Source organism: Bemisia tabaci, chromosome 1 (genome assembly GCF_918797505.1).
Source record: "Bemisia tabaci chromosome 1, PGI_BMITA_v3".
In the NCBI taxonomy this organism is placed as follows: Eukaryota; Metazoa; Arthropoda; class Insecta; order Hemiptera; family Aleyrodidae; genus Bemisia; species Bemisia tabaci.
The window spans coordinates 88,885,101-88,909,777 of NC_092793.1; the positions used below are offsets into that span (position 1 = coordinate 88,885,101).

General features: G+C 38.1%; 1 protein-coding gene across 1 annotated transcript in view; it reads right to left on the reverse strand.

Annotated features, from left to right (window-relative positions):
* Positions 1 to 24,677, reverse strand: part of vkg (Collagen alpha-1(IV) chain viking) — a 216,624-nt gene that overhangs the window by 124,555 nt on the left and 67,392 nt on the right. The window contains exons 2-10 of the mRNA XM_072296889.1: positions 24,064 to 24,258; positions 21,474 to 21,518; positions 17,946 to 18,167; positions 16,343 to 16,405; positions 13,979 to 14,236; positions 11,223 to 11,384; positions 10,465 to 10,594; positions 5,256 to 5,405; positions 583 to 759 (exon numbers count right to left, since the gene is read on the reverse strand). Coding sequence (XP_072152990.1) covers positions 583 to 759; positions 5,256 to 5,405; positions 10,465 to 10,594; positions 11,223 to 11,384; positions 13,979 to 14,236; positions 16,343 to 16,405; positions 17,946 to 18,167; positions 21,474 to 21,518; positions 24,064 to 24,258 — 1,402 coding nt within the window. The remainder of the gene's footprint in view (positions 1 to 582; positions 760 to 5,255; positions 5,406 to 10,464; positions 10,595 to 11,222; positions 11,385 to 13,978; positions 14,237 to 16,342; positions 16,406 to 17,945; positions 18,168 to 21,473; positions 21,519 to 24,063; positions 24,259 to 24,677) is intronic.

Here is a 24,677-nt window from a genome sequence, read left to right on the forward strand (position 1 = left end):
TTTGGATAACCCTGTATTTTACCTGAGCCCTGGTAAAACTTGGCAGTAGGATCTGTGTTCCAAAATACTATAGACCTACAGCCGGCTGTAATAGCCTCTTATAGCTGATATGGCCGCCTCTACAATTTCTTATTCATAGACAATGGCGATAAAGCTACAGCCAGGCAATAAACTGCTTAGCCCGGTGACAGGAAAGCTTTAGGCGATAGGCTGTATAATTTTTTATCGCTTCGTATAGCCCGGCTGTATGATATTCTTCGCTCTCTACAGCCAGCTATATCATATCCTATCGCCTTCTATAGCCGGCTGCAAGGTTTCTTATAGTATTTTGAAACGCAGCTCCTATTGCCAATTTTTACCAGAGGAATTCATGATAAGAAATTACAATCTGTGACGAAGATCAATCAACCTAAAATATTGAAGCATGAATAACTTTCTTACAAACTTTCAAAGATTCAGAACGAACCCACTAGTCTTTTTTCGGCAAGGAACTCAGGCACTCGATACATTGCACCGAGCAGGGGATCAAAACGATCGCAAAGGCGGTATACTACATATACCCGGCAAAGAGAGAGGTCTCACCTTTAAAACCGGTATCTCCTCGATCTCCACGAGGACCTTTGAATCCATCCAAGCCAGCTCGACCGTCCTCTCCGGGAGGTCCTATTATTGTCAAACCAGGAAGTCCTCTTTCACCAGATAACCCTTCTGAACCTGGTACTCCTGGTTCTCCGATGGGGCCAGGACCACCAGGTAAACCTGAAATTTTAAAAAATGAATTAATCAAAATTAAAATAAAAACTAACAATATTCTTCCAATCGCTTTATTTGTTAGTCGGTGGTACGAATAAAGGGCTTGCGAGATGATTCTGACACCAAAATTTTGTCGCCGCATTCGACGAAAGAATTTTTGCAGAAGCTCACGACAAGAAATAATGCCTCAAAAAGTGAAAGTGATAAAAGAGAGAGTATGCGGAAGCTCCAAGTAGCACAGTGCAACGAAAATAGAGAATTAAAATTGGGATTTATTCCAATAAAATTGCAATTATTTTATCATGAAATAGCAATATTTTACATCATTTGATCCAAACTTAAATGTCGATTTTAAACAATCTACAAAATGAGTTCTACATGTCAGGAAGATACGCAACATGCAATGCGATGAAAAATTGTGACTTACTTAAATTTTAGTGCAATAAATTTCAATTTGGAATGTCCCTTCGATCAGTATGTAGGCAGCATACACAACACGCCAACCCAGTAGCAATAATTTGACCACCTATTGCACTTACCTAATTGCAATCTGTGCTACTTGGGAGGATGGCACAGAGCTTGGTCCATAGGTTCGTACTATTTCGAGGAAAAATCACAGTCGAGAGAAAGAAAATATTTGAATTAAAGTAACAAACTAGCCTGTGATGAGTTTCAAAGCAAAAGTAAGAGGGTAAGAGCGTACAGCTTTGGCAGTTGCACTTGAATACTTCGCTGGGGTCAGCGGGCCACGCCGGGGTCTCTAAGGACCACATATTAGCAGATCACAATCAGACAATGAGCCCACTTCAATATGCGCTGACTCTATATTCACGAGGGTAACTGCACGATAACAGCATTAGTCATGTAACCATGAGTTATGAACAACAAAGGACAATACGATTAGAAACGTAACTTCCACATTGAAAGGAATGATGACCCCGAACTTGTTCATACAAAAAAAAAAATTTACAAATTACCGTCATGCTTAAAAATATAAGACTTTAGTGAAAGTGTAGGAGAGTTAAGACACTCTTTACATTTTCCCCCAAAGCACACGAAATTTTCATTATACCACAATTTAAAAATATTCTCTTCTTTTGTACACTCTCATGCTTTGTTCTGTGAAGTTTGGTCCCAATGGGACGAATAGAAGCTTTGCTGAAAATGGAATGGAATAAAAATCAAAACTGTCCGAACTCTCGCACCCTCTCTGAAAGAGTTGGGACGACGGCCCACAGTGGATCGAGTCAATAGTAGAGGTCGGTCATGGGCGACGAAAAAAAAAGTCGGATTTTAAATATGTTTTCTTGGTTTTCTAGTACCTAAGCCAACAAAATCCATGGTTCAAGGGTCTTTGAACCCTTCCTCTTTGACATGCGGGTTGCCAAAAGTTGACATTGCAGGTGTAATCAAATTTGCCGTCTGACTCTTAAGTTTTTATTTCACTTTTGCATGAGTTCTGTGGCAGACTAATCAAAATTTCAATTATGAGAGACCGGGGTTATGTTGGCCACGGGGCTATGATAACCATCGTGAGAATTTTGTAGAGGAAAACGTAAATTTGATGTTTTGATGAGAAAAAAGGTTGGCAGAGATGTAGACTAACAATTTAAAATATCAACATCGATGGTGTCCCCCTATGTTATGCTGTGTGCTGTAACATTCTTGTTTACCTTCGAAAATAGCCCGAAAACGCGATTTTTTCAATTTTGAATTTTGTTTGCTGTGGCGAGTATTTATTTTGTATCTTATTAATCTTTGTTTCTATTTGAAGTAGACCCCTTTCCTTCGATTTTAGTGTATGGATTTATGGCTTTTGACTCCTCGTTTCTTAGTTGGATGACTTTGATTTGAGGTAATCTCAATCGGGGCTATGTGGACCATTTTTCTGGGGCTATGTTGGCCTACTAAGAAAACATACATTTTATATTTTTTTTTTGCGTAAAGTTTCAAATCCATTTTCTTTGAGTTTAAAACGGTCCTATTTAGTGGAGAAGTAGATCTTTTTATTGTTTTTTAAGTTGCTTTTCACGCCAACTCACTTATTAAATTTAATACTGTTCTTTATTTTTATTTTTTTTTTTTTTTAATTTTCAGCTCCAAAGGTATTGAGTTTTACTAACATTACGAAAGATAAGTGTAAGGGCATAATACTAAGCTTTTTAAGTGCAATTACAATCAACTGAACAAGGTTAACACAGTTTCCTTACAGGTGGCTCACTTAGCCCCGGGGGTGGCCAATATAGCCCCAAGCAGGGGCTATGTTGACCAAAATGGATTTTCTTTTAAAAACGCATGAAACTCACAAAATTAAAGAATTTTGTACAATGTTTTCAGTTGATTTTAATTTTACACTGTATGCTCAAGGATTAGAGCATTAAAGAAATGGCATTCTATTCTTCTGTTTCTTCAGACACAAGTTTTCAAAAAATCTGGTCAACATAGCCCCGGTCTCCCCTAAACAAGCTTATTCTCCTCCTTTCAAGGAACATTAAGGTATATGATGTGTATCGGCATATTTTTAGGAGGACCAAAACCACCCCCAAAACTTGCTTTAAAAAACGCCCAAAAAAATGTTAAGATAGCTCGATAAAAAAATGTTCACAAAAGTCCGCAAAATCCTTTGATGGGTTGCTTCTTGGGTGCTAGGTCATTTTTCCTAATTTTTTTTTCCTACATCAGGTTTTCCTAATACTTTTGTCTTACTCATTTTTTGTCCCATTACAGTAAGTCCTACAAGTGAGATGTCCCACTGGCTTTTTTCCTAAGGGTGTTTGTCCTAATAATCCAATAATAATTGAAACGTAAACATGAGTAGAGTAGAGGGAAATTTTTCAGAAAGAGTAAAGTTTTCTCAGCGAGCCGAATATACGCGCGTGAACAGGAGACATCACAAGCTGAGCCTTCTATACCTACCCTCAATATAAGGAGGAGGATGAAGCTCCACCACTTACGGGCATGCGGCCACAACTTTAACTTGTGAGGTACCTATGTTGTTTTTTTACTTTCTCGATCCCCTAGTTTTAAAATTGAATTTAGGACAAATGCCCCTAGGAAAAAAGCCAGTAGGACATCTCACTCGTAGGACTAACTGTGATGGGACAAAAAACGAGTAGGTAGGATAAAAGTGTTAGGAAAAATTGCAATAGGAAAAAAAGTTTTAGGAAAAATGACTTGCCACCGCTTCTTGTACACTATCAGGAATGATATTATGTAATAATTAGCCGCTAATAACCGCAGATCTGCTAAAACGGTTCATTTAAATGATAGGAAATCGCGCCTGCTGGGGAATCCGATCTTCTTCTAATGTCATCAATAAAATCGTGCATCACACGATATCCTTCAATCTCGGTTATTTTTCTGCTGATTACTGATTTTGGCTGATTTGTTGATATTTTGACGAGACATTAACCACCTGTTAGTCTATGAAGCTAATTTGATCAGTGTTATACTATGCGATGAGGTTTCAGGTGTATGTTTTGCGCATTGTATATTTCACATGTCCCGTTTCTTGTAAAAAGTCTTCAAATCTAGAACTGTTCTATGAGCTCCATACAAATAAAAAATCGGTTGTGGGTTGAAAAAGAAGAAATACAAGACATTTTTTCAAGAGATATTGGTCCTTCTCAGAGGTTCTAGAAGGGATCAGAACTTGCTTGAAAAATAAAGTCCCTCCTATTTTAATATTTTTTCAATAAAAATGTTTCAAACCTCACTCCAAACTTTCAGGAGCAAAACGAAATGTTGGAATGATGATAAAACATGTTTTTTTTCTTTTTTTTTCTTTCTACAAATTCAATTTTTTATATCTTGTGGGAAGTACCTACAATAATCTTCTAGGATGACTCGATAAAAAGAAGCTAAGGTAAATACATCTTGATTTTTTATTTCTTTAATATATTGATCTATTTTTTGAAATATGCATATTTGTCGAATAAATTAAAAAGTAGGGGGTTCATAAAAATGAAAACGTCTATTGACTGGCTGGAGGGAAAGAGAAGAAAAATGAACATTATCAGAATGTTCCGTATATGTGTCAGTATGCAATTGCGAGAAACCAATTAACATGAACAAAAAACGATGTTAGCAGAAATTGAAAGAAATATGGCAACCTTCGTGGTGAAGGGCCTAAGAATCCGCCCTCCTTTACTCCTCAAGTAATGCCTTTGAGTCAAGTTTTGCAAAATTCTTCTTTATGGAATCTACGACGAAAAATACACCAGGCAAGGGTAATTTGCTCTGTTCTAAGGGCGGAAAATCTCTGTAATCAGAGAAAATGAGATGCGTAACGCGCGATGGCCGACCCCTCCCATTGAGCGATCCACCGTGCGGCCCCCTGAGAGAGTTGGGTCAGAGTACCTAAAAAAAACTCGTTTTTGCTCTAACAAGCGTACCTACCTGTGATAATATTAGAAAGTTCGATATTTACGTATATTCCTTCAACGTGCATAAAAAGTGAATGAAATACATTTTAGCCCAAAGATAGTTACAGAAAAACGTACCGTCAATTCCCCTTTCTCCTTTAATTGATAGACCTTTCAACCCTCGTTGTCCGGCCACACCTGGGGGTCCTGGTTCACCTGGAGGCCCTCTGATCCCCATTGGTCCAGGACGTCCAGGAATTCCGTATTGTCCTGGTTCACCGGGTGAACCTAAAACCGAGAATTCAAACCATAATGAATTATACGTAACACACATTTGAAAAAAATCATGTTCCAAAATAAAAATATACCTACTGAACACGTCATTCTCTTCGTCGCAATGCGTTATGGCTCAGATTTTCAATGATGATAAGTTTTATTCAAGATCGTGCCCGAAAATGCAGCCAGAGAGCCCTAGTAACATGCCGGCTGATAAGTTATACAGGGTTATCCAAAAGTCACTGACCACCCCTGTAACTTTTTTCCTAATGGAGATAGAAGTTTGCAACTTTTTGGTCCCCCCAAAATGTTAGGGGGCGGGGGCTAACTTTTTTTCAGGTAGCAACCCCCCCTTTGTGATACTTCATTCGAAAGATAATGAAAAAAGAAACATTTTGGCGCAAACCGCAGGTCAAACTGTTAATTTTTGACAAAATGGCGGCCGGTCAAAGTTCAAAGTGGGGGACCAAAAAGTTGCTACTTGAGACCGAGGAACATTGCCAAAGTTTCAAACTTCTATTTCAATTTGGTAAAAAGTTACAGGGGTGGTCAGTGACTTTTGGATAACCCTGTTTATTAAAGATATCCTTAAAAAGACATTAGTTTTGATTTTCCATGGGACATCTTAGTAGCGTCTCCAGAATATCTTCGAGATATCATCGTCTGATATCTTTACTAGATATCTTCAAATACTCTAAAAATAATTGTCAAAATATCAACACTGAAATTGTTTATGACATTTTCAAGTTCTTAAAAAATGAGTGTTTATATTTATTTTTTACATAAATTAAGACGACATTAAACAATGAAATTTCAAGTATGTGTTCAATGATATCCGGTAAATATTCAGTCTGAATGTCAGCCTTAATTTTCGGTGGCAAATCAGGAGTTTATCTTTCAGATTTCTTCACTGATGTTAAAAATAATTTCTCTGAGTCAATACTTGCTGATATTCTAAGAGGGTTTTACAACGATATCCCTAAGATATCTCCTGATTTTGTTCGAACGTAATTAGTGAGGTCGCCATGTAAATGTCAGTGTTTTAAATCTCCGATGATGTACTTCAAGAGTAACGAAGTCATCTTTGTGATGAAATCTCGGGTATCAGTGATTACTTCTTCAGAATATCGCATTATGATATCTACCAAATTGATTCATGTTGTTTTTCAAGATATTAACTAATGATATTTTGAAGATAAATTCAGAAATATTTGGAAGTTATCATTAGCTCATGACATGCTCCTTTTCGCCAATAAGTCTACGGGTCATTTTAGAAACACCCGCCACGAATATTTAGCAAGATTTCTTATCGTTATTTTAGAAAAAAAAAAATGTAGACATCATTGACTGATAACTCATTGATACCTATTTAAAATCGCATATTATGATGAACCATCAGGAAAGATAATGTACTTATCACTTCACACAGAATTCTTCAAACTATCGCAAACAAATTAATTTTAGAAATTTATCGATGATTTATAGATTTATGAAGATATCGACAAATGATATTCTGCAGATAACTTTAGAATTATCTTGAAGTTACCATGTATATATAGTATCTGAATTTTCCGCCAGGCGGGTTCTCAGCAGTCTCTTTTTTAAGGAAAATAAAAGTTAATGTTTTTGGACCCCACCACGACGTTTTTTTAAGGAATTTGCACATCTTAAATTAAAGAAAGCACCGTTCCTCTGGTTTTGAACATACGAGGTCTGTTAGATTAGAAACCGGATTTTGGTCACACTAGCCTACCGTGCGTCCGAAATAGGTTTTCTTGGACTTTCCCGATATCTGGAAATATGCTTAAGAACGCTATGTTCACAGATTTTGTTTATTTTGACCAGTGTGTCATCTTGAATACGAGTGAGTCAGGTGCGTTCTGCGATTTTCAGAATGCGATCACTGACGAAGCAAAGGTTTAACATTACATTTTGTTTTAAACTCGGTACACCTTGAACCGAAACTTTTGGTATGCTAAGTAAAGTTTACCAATATCATTGTATGAGTTGTTCTCACTGTTTTGAGTTGGTTAAACGATTCAAAACTGGTCAGGAGTTTGTCAAAGATGAGGAGCATGGTAACCCTAGTAGCACATCTGAAAATTTATACATATAATATACATATAATATAGAGCATTCTATAATATATGTTTAATATATATCTTTTATAAGTATAAAATATATATAATATATTTTGAGCTGAGGGTTGAAAAGGTCATTCTATATTATATGCATATTATATGTATACTATATGTACAATATATTTATAATATATGTATAATATAAAATTTTAGAATACATATATTATAGTCATAAAAAACGTATAAAAATATATATATTATATTTATAATCTATGTATAATATAATGTCAAAAATTCCTTGGGTTCTGGGGAGGGAGGGAGGGTAGGTAGTCGGTAGGGATTTTTCATTGTTGGAGGGCAGGGGGGATCGGTACTACACGCCTTTTTCTCACTTCCCCAGGGGTACAATGCAAGAGTTTTTCTAACGAGCTATACTCCTCAACTTTGAAATGGGGGGGGGGGGGGGGAGATTTTTTTTTTACTTCTTGGTAAATACCCCCAGGAAATTTTTCTTTTTCCTTAAGAGAATACTCCTCCCCTCCCCCACCCCAGGAAAAATTCCTCCCGCCACCCCTAGAAAATATGTCTCCCTGTCGGACGAATTAATATAATTGTGCTCTCCATAACCCGAGAAAATTTCCCCCCTCCAAAAAAAAAGATTTTTCTTCCAAATTCAATTGTCTCCCCCCCCCCCCATTTTTTTCTCCGTCCCCCCAAAAAATAACGTGTTCTCCAGTGTAGCTTTTTGGAGGTGAAACTGAAAGTCCCCAAAATTTGCAGGGTTCAAGAGTTAGAATATGTATTACAGTCTTACTAGTTTCCACTGGAGGAACTTAAAATTGAATTTTGCACGTACGTACTACGGGCACAGCTGTGACGGTTAGTGCCAATCTATGAATATACATGCATCACTAAAAATGCGATTTATTGTCCCATTATAATTTCTACGGCACAGCTAAAAATGAACCATTCTGATTGCTAGGAATAGGATCGCGGAAAATTTGAACAGCGCGCCAGTCCGTGTACCTTTCTACGTCACAGCAAATCTTCAAGATGGCTGCCATCAAGCCAGCGGTTCAACCAACGGCAACGGCCAACGGTTTCCCAATCCACAATCCACATCCACTTCATTTTGACCGTTGGCGTGTAATTACTGAAAGTGTAGTATCAAGTACCTGTGTAATGTAATTCGTAATTTCACAAATGTGTGGTTCGGTTCATAGATACTTACCAGTCTCATTACTATTTTGGGGATCTGTGGTTTTGTTTCGTGAATTCGTGATGAATGGTTTGCTACCCTAGGGTAAATGGTCGAATGAGCTCTAAAGCTCGAACTAAAACTCAATTCTATGTGCTCCTGGCTCCTTCAGAGGCCGCGAGAATTCTTTGGTTCTGTATTGTGTGTCTTTTTTCTCTGTAATTCTCAATTATTTCTTTCAAAAACACCGATCAAAGCAACTTCACGTGCTCAGTGATTTAGAAGCCTCTGGCGTGTCGACCATCAACGGCAACTGACATTTGTCACGTGGAAGAAGTGCGGGCGAAAGTGTTCGAAAATGGTCGTTTCGAGCTTGCTGGACAGTGTAATATTTCTGAAGGCTCTGTATACATACAATTTTGATAGAATATGTAGAGTTGTAGACATGCATCGAGTTTCAGGTACACTTGCCCCTTGATTGTTGTCCGTTGAACAAAAATCCAACCAAATGTCAATTTCCCTATACCTAGCTGCTTGAACGTTCTAACAATGATCCTACATTTTTGGATAGGATAATTTTCGGTGACAAAATGTGAGTGTACGGCTACAATACGGAGACGAAACTCCAATCATCCTTGTGGATCGAAAAATGTAGTGCAAGACGGAAAAAAGAGAGACAAGTTTGGTCAAACATAAAAATCGCAGAACACCCATGAGGTTACCTTACTTCAAGCCACGTACCAACGAGGCTAATTAAGATTTTTTTCAAATTTGTGAACGTAGCGTTCTTAAGTATCTATATTTTCAGCTATCGGGTAAGTCCAAGAAAACCGAATTCGGACGCACGGTAGGCTAGTTTTGACCAAAATCCGGTTTCTAATCTAACAGACCTCGTAGTTTCAGATAAAAAAATTGAGACTAGCATAGTGAAGTGGGGTGCCGAAAAGGTGACTCTCCGTAAGAGATGCCTTTTTGTAAGGGGCTAGACTAATGGTAAGCACGGTTGAGATTAAGTCTCAAGTAAATCCACCCATATCCTGAATTCGGAACTTCTTTTTGGTGAGTGCTTGTAGTACATGAATCTGCTGGACCGATTCAAGTGGAGTCAACTCTGGGATGCCCATAGAGGCTGTGGGAGGAGTTGTTCGGAATCCGGACCAAATTGTAGACAGCATAAAACTGAGATGTTCGGAGGAAATCGTTTGAGATATCCGGACGAAATTGTTTGAGATATCCGGAGGAAATCGTTTAAGATATCCGGAGGAAATCGTTTAAGATATCCGGAGGGAATCGTTTCAGATATCCGAAGGAAATCTAATGAATTGTATCTCAAAGGCGTAGACAAAAATATGTTCTTGAGGATATATCCTGAGGATGTAAAATTTTGATATCATTCAGGAATTTTGATACCCTCAAGATATCGTGATGATATCATTTTGTTACTAGGCTAAGACATCATTTTATAATAGTGTGGAGAAATCATAACCAGGTTCCCATGGAAAAACAGTAAAACGTTTCCAGAGGAAATGGTGTGAGATATCCGAAAGAGATCGAATGATTTTATCTTAATGGCGTGGACAAAAATATGTTCTTGAGAAAATCCTGAGGATATTATATTTTGTCATCATGCAGGAATTTTGATATCCTCAAGATATCATGATGATATCATTTTGTTACTATACGGTAAGATCAGAATCACCTTATTAAAAAATTATGTATGTATGAATTACATGAAAAAATGTCAAATAATTTAGGAGCAGGTTCAAACCGATTTGAAAAGATTAATGGTTACCCAGTGGTCCTTGGGGCCCCTCATTCCCTTCTTGACCATCGATGTCTAAGAACGGGTCGTAAATGCCGGGAGGTCCTTCTGGACCTTGCTGTCCAGGGATGCCATCAGTCCCCGCATCGCCAGGTTCTCCCTATAAAATCAGACGTTGAACTACGTTAATGCAAAAACACTGTTTATGCAATGTAAAGAGATTGCTTGACCCTCCTCAAAATACTCATCTAGATGGAAACTCCTCATTTTCGTAGATATTGAGGGGCATGATAGAGACAGAACGGAAATATCAGTGATCAGTCGAGATACGATATCATGGGGTTAATCGTATATAAATGATGTTGCAAATGAGAGCATTCGAGATGGGTTGTAGTGAATTAAGATAGCTCGGGGCACATACGAATGGGTGCAGAATAATGCGGGAATAATTGGGATGAAGATATAATAAACTGAAGATAAATCAAGACGTTAACAAATTCAAATTAAATGGGGATGCATGAGGAACGTTTGTGATGGATGATGTTAGTATAGGATTATTTTAAGATAATTAAAATGGTTATGGAATTAAAGATGGATGGAAATTGAGATTGATTTGGAAAACCGTTGAGTCAAAAGTGGATTAATCGGGCTAAATTGGAAACTGTGCTAAATCGGACGAATGGGGAAGTTAAGTGATAAATCCCATTTTGTTATGTAAGGGACCACTTTCATTTTGAAAGAACATAAGCTGCAAATACACGGAAATATAAAATTGCCGTATTACTTACTTTCAGACCGTCTATTCCATCCGCTCCGGCTAAACCTGGCGAGCCTTTCTCCCCTTTCATACCTCCGGGTCCTGGTAGACCATCATGACCTTGTTTTCCTCGTGGACCTTCAATTCCTTGCTCTCCTTTCAGACCTCTGAGTCCTGCGTATCCAAATAAACCCTGCGTGAAAACAGGACGGAAAAAACAATTTGATTTGTAATAGAAAAAAGAAGTAACCAAGATAACCCATGGAAATTGGCATTTTGCTTCTTTCCTGCCAAGACAGAAACAAAACGAATGGAACGGAACGCCCTGGTAAAAATGGCAAGTGTTAGGTCAGTGAATTTTCCACTGAGGTCAGTGCAATTTGCTCTGAGGTCAGTTCAGTTTTCTCTGACGTAAGTGTTAAAGCACTTACCCAAGAAGTCAGCACTGAGGTAAGAGGCACTGACGTCGGGAGAAAGACTTACCTAAGTGCAGAGATGTCTCTGAGGTAAGCGGGACTGAGGTCAGGACTTGGTTCAGAGGGTAAGTCTCTGACATCAATCTTAATCGAACCGCACTCACTCCCAAAAAGTAGAGATGGCTCCCCCTTCCCCCACCCTATTTCATTTTCGTGGGGGAATATTTCCTCGGGACACGGGGACCACAAACTTTATCTTTCAGAGAGGCATATTTTGTAGAAGGTGGGATTTTCTAAGAGGGAAGGAAAACTAGTTTAAGTAGCCACACTCTTGAATAATTTGTTTTACCCTCTTCGTTTAAGATGGCACTTAAATAATTAAAACACAACAAAAAATGAGATCGATAAAAATATTATCACCGCTAAAATATGTATTTAGATATATTTATTTAAGCATTATTATTTTTTTATAAAAAAAAAATAGTTTTAAATTTGGTTTTAATTTTTTTCAGTTTTAACTGTTTTTAAAATGTTTCAGTCTCAATTTTTTTTTAAATTTTCCTACTTTATTTTCAATTCTTTTCTAACTTTTTTACTCCTTTACTTTCAATTTTTGTATCTGCTAATTTATATTTTTTGTATAATTTCAACTTTCATTATTTTTTTTGCATCATTAGCTTTAATTTTGAATTTTAGTGCGATCCATTTTTTTTTTCAAAGAAACGTAACTTACAAAACTTCATTTACATGTTGATTGATTAAAAAAGAATAATAGAAAAATTAAGTATCGGATTCACATTCAAAGACAAAATCATCATTTGCTGGCAAAATTACCCCAATGGGGGCCCTGAAATGGTAAAATTACGCCCCTAACACGTACACGCGCAGGTAGTGTAGTGGTTCAATCGCTAGGACGATCACCGAAGTTAAGTTACGTCGGGCGTAGTTAGTACTTAGATTGGAGACCGCATGGGAACGAGCGATGTCCCCTGAAGATTGTGATACTTGCTTGGGATTGAAAACTCACAGCAGCCCTCCCTGATGGTCAAATAGTGACTTAACGTACCTGGCAGATCGGTAATTAACGAAATTTTTGCCTGTACAGTATTTCTGGGAGTTTCCACTCCGCTTACGTCTGAGACACTTAGGTCAGTGCCACTTACATCAGAGGCACTTGCCTTTGGAACAGACCTAACACTGAGGTAGCAGATCAGCGCCCGGCAGCACTGACATCAGTGCTTAGGTCTGTTCCAAAGGCAAGTGCTACAGATCTGAGCACTTGCCATTTTTACCAGGGCGTTTTATCGCGTTTGCCTGGACTATATATTCTTGGCAGGCAAGGAAGACTTGAGCGCAAAATTTCAGTGCCAAGAAATAAAAGCCGCAAACGCTGCTGGATGCTGGAATAAAATGGTGTGGAGGAACAGGTCGATGGACATGGTGAGCAACGTTCATTTCATCTCATGTTTAGAAGATGAATACTTATAATTGTTTTATTATTCCAATATTGGACGAATACTCTTTATGATGGACACAAAGTTTCTATCAAATACTATAAACTTTTATCAATTTTATTATTTTTAGTACAGGTGCGTGCCTGATACGGTGTCATCGCTGTAAAACAGGATATGTGCCACGTAGTCAAAGGAAGAAGCAGAAAAAAAATACGGAGAAGATGAAGAAGACAAAAAATACGGAGAAGATGAAGAGGACAAAAAATACGGAGAAGATGAAGAAGAAAAACATATAGAGGAAGAGAAAAAGATGGAGAAGAAGAGGAAGGTGGAGGAGGAGAAGAAGAAGAAGAAGAAGAAGAAGGTCAAAAGTTATTGAGAACGTATCTGAGAAGTTAGCAATGAAACAAAATGAATACCTTCACGCCTTTTCGTTATCTACCGCACATAAAAAAGAAATAGAATGCGGATCTACAGAAACATCGGGTGCAAGAGCGAATCATAGCCCAGTAAGTCATTCGGAATATTGTTCAAATACATGTACTACTCAGGCAACCAGGAAAGTTCCTCTCCAACGAATATTTTTGTTCTACCGAATGATCCGAGATTTGCGTGATAAGTTATTTAGACCTTTTCTTTCATCGATGATATAATTTAATAAGGATGAATTTGCTGGTACTCTAATGTTATTTTTCCGTCACATATTATTTAAGGCATTGGTACAACTTCACAAAAAAGTTGCATGAATGTTGTTAAACGATGGAATTAGAATGCTCTTCATGGACCAATAATGACGAGTAGTTGATACAGAAACCTAATGAATCATTACAGTAACACTACCTATTTGTTTCACTCTTCTTCACTTTTTTGGTGAGAAAGTGGTGGTCAAGTGGTGTGGTGTGGTGGTAGTAGATTACCTGGGGTCCTTTTTCTCCTAAAATTCCTGGACGGCCCGGAATCCCACTGGAACCGCGCTGTCCTTTCGGACCTTTGGGTCCTTTAAAGGTCAGTGGACTTGGAACATTGGTAAACTCTGCGCCATCAGGCTTCTCGATCGGTCCGGGTGGGCCTCTCTCTCCGTCATCTCCATCCTCTCCTTTCATACCTGGGAGGCCCTCTCTGAAGTCGCCAACATCCCCTTTAGGACCTGGTGCGCCTGGTTCTCCTGCAATTCCCTAGGAAAAAGGAAGATGCGTGAATTGAAACCAATACTTTCTTGTGTATTTAACATGCAACTGACAATTCTTTACAGTATGCAATCAGCCCAATAAATAAATGCATACGTTTCTTTTGTAAATCAGCAAATCGCCAAAGATTGCTAATTGTTTGCGATGCAGATCGTTCAAGGGTTAAATGGTCATACTGCCGGAGCATGTTAAAAGTATGGGAAAATTATATTATTCAGGCTTTTACTACGGGCTTCTTTCCCCTTGGTTTTACTGCTGAGGCTGTAAATGGCCTTAATTTGGGAATTCAAATTTCCCAGAAAAAAATTAAGTGCCCAAAAAATGTGTTTTCCGCATTTCTTTAAAACAAGAGATCTCTTCTTTTACTTTAAACAAAATCAATGCCTTCGCTGACTATTTACATCACATTCATATTTATTTCAAAAGACTAGCGGTAGGTAGCCTTTGAAATCTAACTTTATATGTACATTGAATGATAGCCTTTGCCTACACCTATTTCTGCGATTCCATTATAAATCCATTTTTTTATACTTGGTTTGAGCTGCCACCATCATGGATTTTAAATTTTAAAAGAAATCCATAAATATGCATGTTTATCAACGAGAAATGCTAAGGAATACTGCATTCCAATGTCATAACCCAATTTTCTGAGCCTCTGTAAAGGTTCATTGCTTACGCTTATTTGAGCTGCCACCATATTGGATCCCAAATTTTGAGAGAAATTCATCCACACTCGTGCTTAACAGCTTAAAGCAATGCTATGTGGAAAATCGAGAATCAATATGATAGTCTTTTTTACTTAGCTTCCATTCCAATTTTGCTCCTAATTGGCCTAATTTTGGCCGCCGCCATTTTGGATTTGAAAAAAAAATAATGCATATTCGCTCGCGTTCAGAGACCCAAAATACGTAAGCTACCCAAGTCTAGTAAAAATTGACCCGTTTCCCAATTTTTGGCCAGAATTTTGGCTTCTAACAAGTTGGCTCATGGAGGATAGGTCTAGAGTACCTACATCCGCAGCTGTAAGAAAAAAATATTAAATCACACATTCTACCGAATATTTCAAGGAGATAACAGTATAACCAGAACGACATGAATTAGTGAGTCACTCCAAAAATCAGAGATTTTATTGAGCTTATGATTAAAACGAGGGATGCCTACACGCAGATGCACCAAGCCCTTATTGAATCAATTTATACTTCGGCTCTAATTCAGGTCCCACTCCGTGCTCGGGCACTACGACCTGAGTGGCCACAAAGTAAAACTAAATGCGTCACTGGAATGGCCATGCGTTACACTTCAAGCTCCATACAAAATTATAATGTCTTTTTTCTGGTGTTTCGTTTCATATTTGATCAAACAATGTATACCGACGAGACTTAAATTAAAATGAGATTAAGCTCGCAGAAAGCACTGGTTTATTTACATATCGATCAGACACGTTGACTGTCCCGCAGTTACTCGTTACCAGAATGAAATTTTCACTGTTTAGCACGTTGGAAAAAAGGTTTATTGTCATTCATATCTCCTGTGGATTTTTTCGTGGTTGGTGTGACTTACTTCTACCCAAAAAATCAAATCCCAAACGAAAAGATCATAAGTAAAATGATTGAGTTACCTATACGGCCTTCCCCATATTTTCTCCCATTAGGTAGCTGAAGTCTACCCAAATCTCATTTAATGTGTTAGTAGCTGTGAGTATTAACTAAGGCCATTTTTTTCCCTCCCTTCTTTATCGCATGCCTTCCAAAAAAAAAAAAAAAAAAAATTAAAAGCCGAAGTCTCTAAATGTAAAGTATTTACTATTATCTGAATATACCAGTGAAAGTTCTCTTTTTGTTTCTGTTGTTTCTGGTATAAGGACTGATTGGCCTGGCCAGTCATCTAAGAAAGTGTCTGATGAGGTTTCCACTAAATCTCATGGAAATCTCGTGAAAACTAATGGGATCTGACTCATGGGGACCGATGGTATGACTTGTAGTCACACAATGACCGATAGGGCAACAGAGAATTTTATAAGGAGCAAGGGAGCATACAGACATGGTAAAACAATTTTCATGTTTTGTAAAATAATAAATCAAGAATAAATTTTACCTGCATTCCTGGTTCTCCGGCATATCCCATTGGCCCTGGGAGGCCAGGCTGTCCTGGCTCACCCTGAAAATATAGAAGAAACTTGCGAATTAAGGCAAATACCTAACAAGAAACATTGTTCGCTAGCTCATCTTAAAAAGTATACATTTATTTGTAAACTAGGGGGCTACGCCCCCTAGCCGCAACGCGACCCCATCCCCCGAGGGCACATCGCGCCCTGTAGGTCCGCTTTGTGGACCCCTCACTGGTTACCTAATCTAAAAAGAGTGGGCTAATCTAGGCAGGGAATATATCCTGTCGATGGCCAAGAGGATTTTACAAACTATGAAAGAAGATGAGATGTAAAGTAAAGAAATTAATAATATAGGTATTATGCTCAGAATTATTGAGGAAGTCAATAATAATGATACTTTACAATGAAAACAGAAAACATTTTTGCATAGAGTGTTTCACGAAGAATAACATAATCAAGATTATAGAGGGACCCAATATTACTAATCCTCTACCATAAGAAATGGTAGAATTGTATAAACAGTGCTCGCGAATCACAGAAAAGCACTGGAAGCGCTGAAGAGGTGAGACGAAGAATAGAAAGTGAATGGGTAGAGTAGGATTGAGAGAATGGAAAGGGAAATTGAGGGTTGGAGTACCTAAGATAGGGGTTGCCGGATCGAGTAAGTGCAGAGTGGGTATAGAAAAAGGTGGTGGAGTGGACGGGGTATCGGATGCGTCCATCGTTAAGTCCGTTCGGTTAGGTGCCATCAGCGTTATGCGAAACTCTTATAAGATTAGGTATGTTGTAGAGTTTGATTAGGTATTAGTCATTGGTACAATCAAAACAAAAAATTGATTGAACACAAATCCAAGCGTGTAGTGCTTGCTGCCGGATCATAGAAGAGAGACTTTATTTACCAAGAGAAAACTTTCCAAGAGATCCTAATAATTTACGGCATAAATTCAAAATTGGCGATTTCGAGTTCTCAGCGGGAAACGTTCTCCAGAAGTCTTTGAAACGAACTACGTGCAGTTTGTGTTGAATTTTCTCACAACAGAAGGCGCTAGTTGCTCTTTTTCTGTGTGCATGTAAGAACTCTGAAGAGGAACCTTAACTCACCTGTGTAATTTAATATCAATCAAAAAATCAAGAACCTTTGTTTCGGAATTTCAGAACTTCTATCCTACTGAACTTTTGAGCTCTCTGGGCCTTGCACCGAAATTTTCAAATTATTTTAATCAATGTAACGTTAACAATGACTCAAATTTGAGTTATTGGAAGATAATAAAGCTCCATTCCACAGAACATGTCACACGTATTAAAAACATTAAAGGTCACTGAACCATACTCTAAGGTCGAACAAATTTGTAAGGTTGGTAAATTTTATTTTTTTCCGTCCCTTTGAGCACTTTAGAATGAATGAATAAAAATTAAACAAGAGATCAAAATTGTCCTTCGAGAACAATCCATTTTTACTGGGAACATGCCTCTAGTTGTGATACTAGAGCAATTATTTACTTAAAGATCCCTAACAATTTGCAACATGCATGATTCAGATTTTTGGACTTCTCTATTCTCCGTCGATAAAAATCAAAAGTAAACTAATACCTGTTTTCCATGGAAACCGCTATCACCTCTGTCACCCTTAGTGCCTTTACTGTTACTTCCACCCTCGCCAGGATCACCTCGCATGCCCGGCGCACCATCTTTACCAGATAAACCTCGAGGACCAATCACTCCAGGTGGCCCATACTCTCCCGGTCTTCCATCTGTTCCATTGCAACCATCTAATCCTCTGGGTCCCGGTAAACCTGCAGGACCAGGAAAACCCTGAATGAAAAAAAGTGGATGAAAATATCAGGAGCATAAGAGAAGCAATATGCTGCCTACAATTTGCCCAGAGAGAGAAAGGAAATCTTCTTTATGACAATCGAAGGTCTGTGTTCTTTTGAATAATGTGTCACAAAGTTACTTACAGGTTATGTCATGCCATGTCATGTAAAATGCACTTCGATGCAATTACTTTCTTCACGTGTTATCTTTATTTATTTATTTATTTATTTATTTATTTATTTTATAATTTGTACAATAGAGTCTCTGGCCGAGGCTATGGCACACGTCATATTCGGTACATGGTGAACAGTTATACAGGGTTATCCAAAAGTCACTGACCACCCCTGTAACTTTTTTCCAAATTGAGATAGAAGTTTGAAATGTTTCTCGGTCTGAAGTTGCAATTTTTTGGTCCCCCAAAAATTTTTGGGGGGCGGGGGCTAAATTTCTTTTTCAAATGGCAACCCCCCCCCCCTTTGTGATACCTCATTCGAAAGATAATAAAAATAGAAAATTTTTGGCGCAAATCGCAAGAAGAACGAATCTTTCATTGGACATCTGAAATTCCGACAAATTTCAAAATGGCGGGAAATTAGTTTTACGGATGTTTACCGATGAATTCGCAAGAAATTCGATATCCTGGTGGTTTTGGCTGGATAAAAAGGAATCTTTCATTAGATTGTTGAATTACTAAATAATCGATATCTAATTTCATGCGAATATCCATCGGTAAACAGCCGTAAAACTGATTTCCCGCCATTTTGAAATTTGTCGGAATTTCAGATACCCCCGGATACCGAGTTTCATGCAAATTCAACGAAAAGCAGCCTAAATATCCACTTCCCGCGCTAGGCCGCCATTTGACCGCCGCCATTTTGGAAAGGACCGACTTTTCTGGAAAACCAATGCCAGAATCGTTTTTATCGTCTCGAAATTCCCTAAGATTCCGAGTTTAACGCCAATCTGTCAATAAATAACGGAGATGTCAGATTTTCACCATTTTGAACTTTGACCGGGCGCCATTTTGTCAAAAATCAACATTTTGACCTGTGGTTTGCGCCAAAAATTTTCTATTTTTATTATGTTTCGAATGAGGTATCACAAAGGGGGGGTTGCCATTTGAAAAAAAAAAGTTAGCCCCCGCCCCCCAAAATTTAGGGGGGACCAAAAAGTTGCTACTTTAGACCGAGGAACATTGCCAAAGTTTCAAACTTCTATCTCAGTTTGGATAAAAGTTACAGGGGTGGTCAGTGACTTTTGGAAAACCCTGTATACAGTGATATACATAAGGTACAAGTGTAAAATTATACTAGCTTACAAGTTCCTGAAGGTCATAGAATAATTTTTCGAATGAGAAAGCACGCAGCCCCATAAAAAACGACGTTAGGTCAGCATCGCGAAAGAGTAGCTTCACACTCCAGGGCAGTGCGTTGAACATCTGTATTGCCGAAAATTTGAATTTATAATAGATAAATTCAATGAAAATTTATTATAATACCTATTATTTTATTATTATTATATTATTAATGAACTGAACTTCAAAGACCAGTATAAGAGAGATAAAGTTAATAACTTTTAAAATTCTGCAGTTTCGTCTGAGCAAATCCCCTGTAAGTATTGGTAATGCAGTTTGTTGTGGGAATTTAAAGAAGACTGTAATGACTGTAAATGACACGCCACATTGTACATTGATAAACCACATTCTCGCACAGTCAGAGCTTCCCTTGATTCTGTAGGGACTAGGTATAGGACAAAACAGATGGATTCGATTAATTCTGTTGAACTACATGCATTAAAATTGCACAAGAAATACATTAAAACTGCATTTTAATTTGAACGAAGAAGTTCCCGACTAAGTATGTTCTTCGATGGGCAAGTCCCTCGTTGATAATTGAAGGATGGTATTGATGTTTAAATGAGGATGAATTTGAAAAAATCTCATATCTCTCTTTAATTTTTTGCTCTCAGAGAGTCGTATTTTTTGTAGGTACTTTTTCGGACAAAAAAGTTGGAAATATGCGATCAGCTAAGTTAATTCTTCAGTACCTAGCATTGCGCGATATCTCATTTTTTTCTTTAATAATGTTCCTCACAGTCGTCATTCATGAGACCACTAATTTCGGAACATCGACCTTTTTGAAAAACATGTTATATAAGAACTTTTATCAGGAGGATTTGCTGATCAACGAAATGTCAACGAAACAGTCAGTATTTAGGAATCTAGTTGTGAATTTGAAAAACTACGCAAATTCACCAGATTCCTACTAGTCCTCCTAAAAAATTCACTTCGATAAAAAGAAAAAGGGAGAAAAACATGTTATTAGGTCCTACGGAAGAATAAAATCAGAGACACGAGAAATATTGTCCCTCACTACAGCATATAGCTACCCCTAGTTATTTGTCTGTACCTACTGAATATATAAGGTGGATGGACATGTGGGGTTCTTAAAATTTTACATTCATGTATTATCGTTTAAAGCGTGCAAATTTGAAATACCAACCCTATTCGGTTCAACTAAAAGACCATTTAACAAAAGGGGGTACTCCGGTCTAAAAATGGCCCTAATTTTTTTTTTTTTTTTCATTTTTTTATTCTCCACTAATTTTATAGAGAAGAGTCGGCTGAAAAGGATGGCGTATCCACAATTTAATTATCATGATCACAAAAACTCAAGAAAATTTGATAAAAGGGATGATCCCTTGCAAAGTGATATACTTGCACCTTGCAGGTTTTCACTTACCTAAATTTGCTAATATTGCTCTTCTGAAAATTCAGTTTTCTGCATGTTTTTTTGTTTCTTTGCAACCGTTTCTCAGGCCCTGATTGAGCTAGAGACCTGCGATTTTTTTAAAATGACCAATAATGTATGTTCTATAATCTAACAGAGCCAAAATTGTTATTTTGCTCATTGATCATTTAATATTTTAACAAAAAGCAAAACAAATTTGGAATAAAATCATACCTTTTTTTAAAACATTTAAAAAAAAAAATACTTTTAGTCAATTTATAAATCCGGCTCTGTTAGATAGCAACAGGCTGGAGAATTTCTTGATACTGTAACCGAATCGGAGGTCTCTACCTCACTCTCAGACCAAGAAATGGTTGCCACCAGATGCCTCTTCAAATTCACTCAATCGTGTATTAAGGGGCAGAATATGGAACCCGCTTGACGAAAATCTGGGGAAATCTTAGTTTTACATGTACCTACCTACCAAAAGCATAAGTTTCAAGTCGATAGGACTTGAAGGGAAATCCAAAGTTGTCAAGACCGGAGTACCCCCTTGGAGGATTCATAGACTTACCGGTAAACCTGCAGGACCTCTTTGACCTTTAAACCCCTCATCGCCCTGAAATAAAAAAAAGGATTTTTAGACACAGCCAAGAACTAATGGATATAGATCACATTACTGAATCAATAATCAATAATAATGGGCCTATGTATATAAGATAAAATGAGATAAGAATGATAACACCGGGGTTATCAAAACTATAAGGCGAGAGCAAACTGTTCTCTTAATATCCCTGGTAAAGATTAAGGGTAGGAGCTGCGCCCCAGGATACCATACATCTATGACCGGCTATAACATTTCTTGGGGGAGATTTGGGAGCGTTAGGACTTTGTTCATATTTTTCCCGAGGCACCCAAAATTTTCATACTATCACAATACGAAAAAATAGTCTCTTCTTTTGTAGGCACTCTTATGCTTTGTTCTGCGAAATATGGTCTCAATACTCTTAATAGGACGAATAGGAGCTTTACTAAAAATTAAATAGAATAAAATTACAATCGTCCCAACTCTCAACCCCCCCCCCCCCCCTGAAAGAGTTGGGATGCCCCCCTCCTCCCCTCGTAGGGTTGGGATAGAGTTGAAAACACTTCCAATGTAGGAAAAAGTTAAATTTTAATGAGAACTTTTTGCGCTGAAAGGATCAAAACAAAAAATGAAACATTAATGAGAAATGGAACTTGTAATATAATTATGGTAAGCATCCATCAAACTTCAATTAAAAACTTTGAAAGAGATTCTACTTACAATAGGCCCAACTCTCTCACTACTGCATTGTCCGAACTCTCACTGGTAGGACCTCCCCAAAGACATAAAGACGGAGCACTAAAAGCAAAAAATGAAGCTTCTAGAGCTTCTTTTCAATCACCTCTACTATTGGCTAGAGGATTGGCGGCGAAATCGGGACAAGTTTGAATTCAAATGTAGGGCGGGAACTAATAAATAAAATTGCGGAAACAAAGTATTTTAGGTTGATTTTTGCCCAAATTCAGGTACACACTCATATTTTATTAACTTTAGGTTAGTTTCGGTCCGTCGTCGACCGACTGATTTCATTTGGGAGTAACGTAGATCTAGAACTGTAACGGCCTGTTTGAACCTGCAGAACCACCATAAGCAGAAGAAAAACTAACTTTATCTGAGATTACTGCCTGTTACCGAGCAAAAGTAGGTGTAATATATTAGGACGCAGACCGAACTTTCTTAATATAATCGTTTTAAAGCATTTAAAACACGTTTCGAAGAAGAAATAAGGAAAAATCAAGAGGACAAGTTCAAATCAAATTTCCGTTTGCCGCCATGGATTCCCGCGCTCATTTACACACTCACACAAACGCGCAGCGCCGAACCTAGCTTCACTTTTTCCCCGTGCTTTTAGATACGAGCACTCCGTCTTTATGTCTTTGGACCTCCCGCGGAAATGTAGCTGGTCAGAATTTTAGGTTAGGAATATAGAAGAAATTGTGAGGGAACTAAAAACAGAGGATCTGTCCTCAACATCGATACAAAAACGTTAGCAAAACGTTCATGATGAAACTACAGCGGTGCGTAGTAAGAAGTTTTTCCGCGCAGGGAGCGCCACCGCTGTGTTTTCATTTTTTGGTCCCAGCTTTCAGAGTCCGTACAGCTCCATGTGGGTCCTTGAGCTTTTTTGAAAGGAAAAGGAATTTCTGTTAAAATCGAAGAGTCATAAATTCTAGCCATAACATTCTGCTACCTATTCACACTGAAAAAGACGTGAAAAGTAATATCTGAAGCTGTGAAACTTGAGCCCAGAAAAAGTATTGTTAGGCATGATGACCTTGATGCAACCAATCGCGAGTGATCGCTCTCAGCAGTTGCAGATATCTCTCTCCTACCGTGAGCTGTCGCTCTCAGCAGTTGTAGATATCTCTCTCCTACCGTGAGCTGTCTCTCTCGCTCTTACAGATACCCCATTGGAGAAACTGTGATCAAGTTTGAGCTATTGTTCAACTTTCAAAGCTCGCATTTGTTTCTAGGCGTCCCAGACGTATGCTGCTAGAACTTATGAGTCTTAGAATTTAATATATCTATCGTGATATTTAAATAACCACTGATTTCGGAGCAGGATTTTAGCAGCGTGACGTGGTGGATTTTTTCGGAGCTGCACCTGAAGATTCACCTCAAATTCTCAAAAATAAATTGAACCGGATAAATAGAAAATCTCAAAGATACGAGACATCGCATAACCTTCTGTGGTGTTTGCTGAACCTATTTTCACGTGAATTGGCAGGAACAATGACATTAATGACGTCTTTCCTGATATCGCCTGAATCTATACTCACACCGATTGGCAAAGAAAAAATAGAAAGATTCCACTAATATCACTAGACTTTTTACTTGCGTCTGTAGGGATTCAATTGATAACACCAGAAATCCAACCATGAGCGGAATTCCTGACGTGTTCTTATACTCGTAATTTTCGGTGGATTTTGCTTCAACTTCATGGACTGTTTAGGCGGACGGTAGCTTTTCCGTAGGTCCATCGGAGCTTTATGCACGAACACTGACTAAACTGCCTCGCTGAAATATGATTCTAAAATACTTGAAGTAGAGAACATAGGTATAGGGCGTCGAAGCTTACCCTGTAACCTCGATGTCCGGGGTCACCAATGTCACCCATTTCTCCTTTGCGCCCAATAGGCCCGGCAGGACCGTCTGGACCAGGCGGTCCTGGAGAACCCTCGAGGCCTTGAAAACCAGTCTCTCCCACATCTCCAGACTCTCCTTTGATCCCATCACAGTCACATTTGTGGGGATTTGTACAACCTTTACATACCTGAAACAAAAACAAAAAACCTGTCAAACACAATCATGAAAACATTTCCTTAGCTTGATGAAGCGTTCTACATAAGTCTCGTTCAAAGAGAAGTAACAGTCGAATTTAAAACTTTAAAAAGAAAAAAATCTCCTTTAAATGGGTCTCCTCCGTAGAGGCAAGGAACCACGAGATATGATAGCCCCTGCAACTAATCCGCAACAACGATCGTTAAAACGCCCTTTTTATAAGCTCTTAAAAGAATTGATCATAAAAAGGTTTGCGGAACCTACTTGAGAGAGTAAAATGGTTAAATTATGAGAAAGATCCTAAAAAAATACTGCCCATTTTCTGTGGTGACATGAAGTCTAAGTCTCGGGTGACGTCAATGGACGTGTAACTAGTGTTTTTGTTTAAGTTCTCTACGGCCAGGACGCGAG